The following is a 7,460-nucleotide window of genomic DNA, read 5'->3' as shown; positions in this document are numbered from 1 at the left end:
TAGCTCCATCTGGCTTGTCAACCAGAATGTCCCGCAGGGAGAGTCTCTCTGTGTCCCACCTCTGTGGGATAGTAGTTGACTGTTTCCTTGTAGTAGACCCCAGAGAGGTCAAGCCCACCCAAGGGTGACCAAGGTTAGGTCACCATACTGAATCTAGGGTCTGCCCATCTTGTCACATGTATACCCCTAGTCCCTCCCCTTCCTATGTGTACACTCCTAGCTCATCCTCTTCCTCTTACATCTATGCCATTGTATATCCCCCTCCTATTGTTTGTATGCCTATTGTACTGCCCCTTCCTGTGATGTGTGGTTGCCTGTAATCATGCCCCCATAAGTAGATATAACCTTTGGTTAGCAATGGGGTCTCCAGCCGGCCGGCCGGCTGTCTCCACCCCACCTCACCTCGGCCCACGCTGTGTGTGTACCTGGCTGGTAAGATCATAGCCATCCAGGAGGTGAGCATGCTACCATAAATTGTGTCTGACTTCTGTATTTCAATCTCTTTTATCTCTCATGCTCTCAATGACTTAATTATAATCTTTATATATCTCAACCGTACAATTGCACCTATCGAACCTGCGATTGGTTGTAGGAGGCTGGCCTTTCCCCCACAAGCCTCCAGTGAGCTATTTTATATCCCTAGCACCTTCAAATTAGGTCATCAAGCTGCGACTCGATTGACAGGCTAAACTCCACCCCTTCACTCTTAATAATCTCAAGTTGACAACAGATTATGTAACTACCACTCCATATTTGGAGACATATTCAGTGATCCTATCATGTCCCAGTCGGAGGTCAGCCAATCTCCAGATCGGAGGTCAGCCTCAGAGGAAGTGGGGTGGCCTCCTTCTCAGGGTGGTCCTGCGCAACAACAAGCCAATGTGTATGTCCACCCTACCAGTGGGGATTATTCTTTGGGTAAAACTATTCTCTCCAAGGTAGTGAAGTGGATAAGAACTTGGATTCTGGAGACAGGTTTTCAGATCTCAGCACTACCATGGCCCGCTATGTGATCTCAGCCTAATCACTGGGCCTCATTCATACCACAAAGGGCAGGAAGTCCCCAACTAAAGGAGGGCAGACAAAGGTTACCTTGGGTAAAGAGGAGAGCACTATCCAACAGAGGAAGGTTGGCCAACAATAATGGGGGCAGGGGAACACAGTGGGAGGTTTGCAAGGGTAAAAGGCATCAGAGGGAAATATTGTCATAGACACAAACCTGCAGTGACTGTGATCTACAAGTATATACTTTGTATGAGTCAGAACGGACCCGACAGCCCTCAACAACAAGAAGTAGTAGATGCTTCGATGGACATGCAGGCTGAACCAGTGTGGGAGAGAGCACGGGAGTATACCCAAAAATGGATAGACAGAGAGATAGATGGAGTGATAGAGAGAGAGAAAAATTTGGCAGAGGATATTTGTATATGTGTCTTTATCTTCAGTGCAAATATACCATGAATTTAGTGGAGCACACAGGAGGCAAACTTATGAAAACTTCTTTGACATAAGCAGACACCATGAGGGTCGAGAGGATCAGGATCATAATCTCGGAGAGAATGGAGGGAAACCACGGCCAACTGGCATAATTGGCATAGTTCATAAAGACAATGGTCTACATCCTGCTTTGGTGAGTAGCTACTGGGGTCTTAACACTCTGGAGCAGTCATGTAAGGGGCAACCATTGGTCTCTCCACATCTGGAGGAAAGAAGAGTGGTGGAAGTCCACGATGCCCAGTAACAGTGAGCTAACAGACCATGCGAACATCAGTCTCCACACCACGAAACTAGAACTAGATGGTGCCTGGCTGTCACCATCAGCTGCTCTGAAAAGAATCACATTAGAAGATCCTGGATAGAATGGGAGACATATGGAATAGAACTCAAAATTAGAGAAGACTCACTGGTTGGACAGAGACTAATGGAATCTCTAAGTGTATGGCCTTAGTCCCCCTTCAGGTCTGGAACTGAACTCATCCTAGAATAACCAAACATTAACACTGAAAGGGTAGCATTTACCCAAGAGGTGTGGCAGTTATATAACCTCCTGTCAACTTGTGAAGGGGTGGAGTCTAGACTGTCAATCAGGTGACAGCCAATGAGGCCTCCATGTAGGCATGGCCTTCTCCTGAGGATCCTGGGAACTCCTGTATTCCTCCTTGGAGGATGGAGACTCACTCTGCTTCATCTCCCTGCTGACAAGCCACATGGAGCTACACTGATGGAGCCAGAGCCCTAGAACTGGAGGAGCCACGTGGAGACTCACACCAGCGCTGAAATGCTTCCACTGCCACTGGATCCACAATACTTTCCACCCACTGGCCTGTGATCTTTCTTCCTGTGTCATTGTATGTGCTGCGTGAGTCTGAAGAAGAATTTATAGACTGGTAATGGATATATGGACTAATGTCGGGTTTATGGACTTGACCTGGACTGGGCTGGGATGTTTTCCTAATGTACAATTGCTCTTTAATATAAAGTTCTTTCTTACACACATGAGTGTCTATGAATGTGTTTCTCCTGGACTAACACAGAGGGGTCAAAGGAAGAATGGAAACAAGAAACACAGGGAGGAAGTGGGATAAGCAATGGTTCATTGAGGGGGTTGAGATGGGTGAGTTGAAATAAGATGTGTACAAACTGACAAAAGGAAAATAATGCAGTGCTCTGTAAACCTTCTCCCAATGCAAATAAAAAAATTGGAAATAGAAGGTAGGAAATGAGTAACTTTAAAAATAAAACCATGAGAATAAGCTGAGCTCTGGAACAAAGGACGAGGCATCCATCGGATGGAAGACCCCTGGAAACTAGGCTGTTTGGTGAGGGTGACCCTTAGAGGGTCCCTGGACCAAACAGCCTCCTTCAGCCTGGTCTGCTGTCCGTGTTGATTCTCAGTCTTTGAGCCAGCACAGGAGACAAATGGATGCTTCTAATGGGTGCCGGGGGAAGCCTTTAATGCTACAAAACAAGTTTAATTACACCACTCTAACGGGAGCCCTGGGGAAAGGGTTGCACTCAGGCAGGGCTGGGCAGAGTCCAGGAGGTTGGCTGCTGCCACTTAGTGCGGGCAGCACAGTTCTGTTCTTGAAGGTGTGCAATTAGGTTCCTCTACTTCATAGTCATGGCTGACAATAATCTGGCCGCTGAGGGTGCACAGGACGCACACAGCACTTTGCCGTGGGAAGCAAATGCGCTACCTCCATGATACAGAGGTCCAAGTGTGGTCTGGGGAGCTCGGGCCAGATGCGGTGAGAGGAGGCAGAGAGGGAGCCTGGGAGACAGGGATAGGTAGATTTGAAAAGGCCCAGGGGCCATTGTAATTTCATCTCCTTCTTGAGTCCTAATTCTTTTGCTCCATATCTCTCCTCTCCACTCTTCCTGGCAGGCAGCTCCACTCTTATCTAACATATTCAAGAGGTAGAACACTTGTTTCGTCTAGCCCCAGAAAGCACCCTGCCACAAGTGTTATCACATGGCGGTTTAAATGTACTAATCCCAGTCACTGAGGCTTCCTGGCAGGGCCGTGAAGTGACAAGGTCAAGGGTACTTGTGAGGAAAAGGGAAGGAGGGAGGGAAATGAAACTGGGACACACGGAAGGGGCCAGGATGATGGGAACGAGAGACCTTGAAGGTGAGGAAGTGAGAAGGATCCAATAGGACGTCAAAGTCAGAGCTGGGAAATGGAAACAGGAGACGTGTCGTTCCGAGAGAACTGAAAGTTCCGGGCGGTGTGGTGGGGGAAATGCCGAGTCTACCTGGAGAAAGGAGGAGCAGGGAGTAGGAAATGAGGTTGGGGGCTCTGAGAGAAAGGCCAGAATTAGAGGGGTGGTAAAAGCTCACGGCCATCGAGCCCGTGCCAACTCTAGCCACTCTGTAGGTCAGGGTAGAAGTGTCTGTGTTTCTGAAACTGCAGCTCTACTCTCCGAAACTGAGAGTAGAGAGCCCTGCCTTTCTCCCGTGGCGCAGACAGTGGTTTCAAACTAGTGTCCTTGTGGTTCCCAGCCCAACTGATAACCTCTACGCCACCAGGGCTCCGGTAAAAGGGTGAAAGAGGGAGTCACGTGCCTAGATTGATAGAAGCCTGCCTGAGTTTGAAGACAGACAGACTGCCAAAGGATGAAATGGGGCAAAAAGTGGGTAGCAGATATTTTCTTTAGGGAAATGCCTATCTTTGTTTAGTTTTGTATGAGACACAGTATGAGGGAATGCGCCAAGAGGAAGAGCCAGTAAGGTCAGGTGACTCTGTCTGTGGCTTCAAGTCTCTGCAAAATGAGGGACTTGATCAAATGTCCTGGATCCTGGATCAAATGTCCCAAAGAGATGAGACAGGGATTGGAACCATAGAACAGTCAAAAAAACAAAAAAACCTTCACTGCCATTGAGTTGATTCTGACTCATAGTGACCCTACAGGACGAAGTAAAACTGCCCCATGGGTTTCCTAGACTTTAAGTCTTTACAGGAGCAAACAACCTCATCGTTGTCCCGAAAAGCAGCTGGTGGGATTGAAGATCTTACCATTAGTAGCATAAAATGCGTTCATCACACCACCAGGCTCCAGAGAACAGCCCAATAGCTACAAATCTTGTCAAAGGTCAGAATAGCTGCATAAACCACTTTTTCCATTTTAATACCTTGTGGTACTATTTGCACTGTTCCACCCTGCCCGCCACGCACATACACACCCCCCAAGGCCAAAAAGTAACAGTTTAACAAAAAGTAACCGTTTAGGGGTTTTGGATCTCTTTTTATTTTGCAATACTAAGACAGAAAATCCTCGGTGACACCAAGTAACTAAACGAATCGTTGTTTTAACAGGGAACACTTTGTCTTACAAAAGAAAACTGTTGCTGAAAGGAGCTGCGTGCTTGACCAGGTCTTCTGAGCGCCAGCAAAGGAGGCCCCTTCCAGGAGCTGATGATATTCCTGGTTCTGGCCCACGGGGCACTACGCACTCTAGTTTCCTCCTCCAGAATATCTGCAGACACACACCCTGTGGCCTTGCTTCCCACACACTGCCAAACGGCTGAGTGGGTTCACACCACTGTGTCACCAAGGATCCTTCAAGGGCAGACATAACAGATGTCCCTCACATGGTGTGGGGGGGGAACAAGTAGGGTTCTGCCACTTTCTGCCACTTATTTTTCAGGCTCTGCATTTCGATGGAGCATTCCTGGGGAACGGTTAGGATTTCAAGCAAGTTCCCCAAGGCCCAAGTAGATTTGAAGTCGAACGTGGGTAAGATGCTTTCTCTAGCCATGGCGCATGGTGACTCAGAAGGACATTTTTATCTCAACAGAGCTTTGATCTCGATTGATTGCAATGACTTGGCTAACATGACATTCCTGTGAGACAACGCACCTTTCTACAGGAAACCTACTTGACAGCTGTTCTGCAGTCATTACAAACTATAAAAACTGTGAATCTTCATGGGTGCAAATGCTGTTGTCCTTGTTGTTGGTAGGTGCCATGGAATCAGTTCTGACCCATCGTGACCCTAAGCAAACAGAACTAAACACTGCATGGTCCTGCGCCATTTTGTAGCTATTCCCTGGCCTGAGCCCATTGTTGCAGCCATGCCATCCGTCAATCTCTCTGAGGACCTTCCTCTTTTTCGCTGCCCCTCCATTTTACCAAGCATGGTGTCCTTCCCCAGTGACTGGTCTCTCCTGACAATATGTCCAAAGTATTGAAGTCTTCCCATGCTTGCCTCTCAGGAGCACCCCGGCCGTACTTCTTCCAGCACAGATGGCCTGTCCTTTTAGCAGTCCATGGTACTTTCTCCAGCATCACAACTCAGATGCATCGATTTTCCATGGGTCTTCTTTATTCAACGTCCAACATTCCTATGCAACAGGTGCAAATCCCCTCCTCTTTGTGCCATGAAAGAGCCCGGGTGGTGTAGTGGATTCCACATCGGGCTACTAACCACAAGGTAAGCAGTTCAAAGCAACCAAGTGCTCTGAGGGAGAAAGATGAGGTTTTCTGCACCCATAAAAAGTTGGTCTTGGAAAACCACATGAGCGATTCTACCCTGTCCTACAGGGTCACTATCAGTCGCAACCGACTAGATAACAGTGAGTTTGGTTTGGGGGGTTTTCTCCCATGGAAGGGGTAGTGGCTTTGACCCTGGACTTTTCAGTTAGCACTCCAACGCTTATCTGACTGAGCCACCAAGGCTATGGAAAATATGGTTACAAAAAAAATTACCACCTGTTACTGCAACACATTTCCAAACAAATCTCAAAATATAGTTTTGCCAAAAATTTCATGTGTGAAATTTACTTTCAAGCCAAAAAATGAAATGTCTAGATAATTCAATGGTTTATGAAGTTCATAGGATAATACTCAAAATTAAGCCTGGCCTGGGATAGAAGGGATGCATGGTTAATATACCACACCTGGTGGCCTAGTGGTTACATGTTGGGCTGCTAACAGGAAGGTAAGCCGTTCAAAACCACCAGCCACTCCGAGAGAGAAAGATGAGGCCTCCTACTCCCATAAAGACTTACAGTCTCAGAAACCCATTGGGTCTTTTTAATGGTTAATAAACACACTGTGTTGTTTTGATGACATAAATAAAGCTACGTAGTTACTATATTAATCTTGAATTACAGCGAGTACCCCGAGTTCTGACTCATGCTTCCAAAACTTGGAAACAAAAGTATCGTGGAAGGCTGCAGCTAAAGAACAGGCGGCCTGCCGCCCCGCCCCGCCCCGCCTCCCCAGTGTTCAGGGCTGGGGAGGCTGAGCTGAGCACATTAATCCGAACCAGCTCATCTAGAGACTCATTGCGTGGTGGACCTGCAGTTCATCTCCTGTAGGAAACTCCATCTGCTGGTCTTTCAGGAACCACAGCTAGCTAATTTTACGGATAATGTGGTTTTCTGGCAGAGTTTGTAATTTTCCAATGCCTAGCTCCCTGGCAGAGTTAGCATTTGATGAAGGGTGTGGAATCAGGAGGGGAAATAGAATCCTCCGCTTCTTTTTGGTTTTGAACACTCAGCGAAAAGACGTTTGGAGGGAGGCAGAGCAGACAGTGCGTCCCCCAGGTTCTGAAGTACGAGGACCCTCGAGTAATGTACATGTTGTTTGTCGTCAGCTCTGTCAGTGAGCTACAGGGAAGGAAACAAAAATTAAGGCTGCATAATGTTCTGTACAAAGAGAAAAAGGAAAAAAATACAGCAGCCAGATGGCAAAGCTGTGGCCTTTTCGGGCTGCCTCTGGACTCGCTCAGGAATCGAGTAAGAACCAACATTGGCTCTATTTCTTCTTAACCTTTGCAGATCCACCCCACCCTGCTAGAAAGGTCCAGGGGAGGCCAGCGAGGCTGAACCCCACCCCTCCCCAGCACCCTGGGCCTCCTGGAGCCGCTTAGCCAAGGCCCCAGACCTAAAAGCCCGCAGGCAGGGGCTCGTGCCCAGCCCCTCCTCGGCCCCCAGTGGGGCAGGCCCGCCGGGAC

General features: G+C 48.0%; 1 protein-coding gene across 1 annotated transcript in view; it reads left to right on the top strand.

The window, feature by feature from the left end:
• Positions 1-1,610: 1,610 nt before the first annotated feature.
• Positions 1,611-7,460, top strand: part of GRTP1 (growth hormone regulated TBC protein 1) — an 89,217-nt gene continuing 83,367 nt past the window's right edge. Inside the window, exon 1 of the mRNA XM_045283813.1 lies at positions 1,611-1,630. Within this exon, the coding sequence (XP_045139748.1) occupies positions 1,611-1,630 (20 nt within the window). The remainder of the gene's footprint in view (positions 1,631-7,460) is intronic.

This window comes from Echinops telfairi, unplaced genomic scaffold (assembly GCF_000313985.2).
Source record: "Echinops telfairi isolate 266 unplaced genomic scaffold, ASM31398v2 ScPeMD7_7467;HRSCAF=8505_1, whole genome shotgun sequence".
NCBI lineage: Eukaryota > Metazoa > Chordata > Mammalia > Afrosoricida > Tenrecidae > Echinops > Echinops telfairi.
Note: the sequence above shows the minus strand (reverse complement) of the source record. Positions and strands in the feature narration are given on the sequence as shown.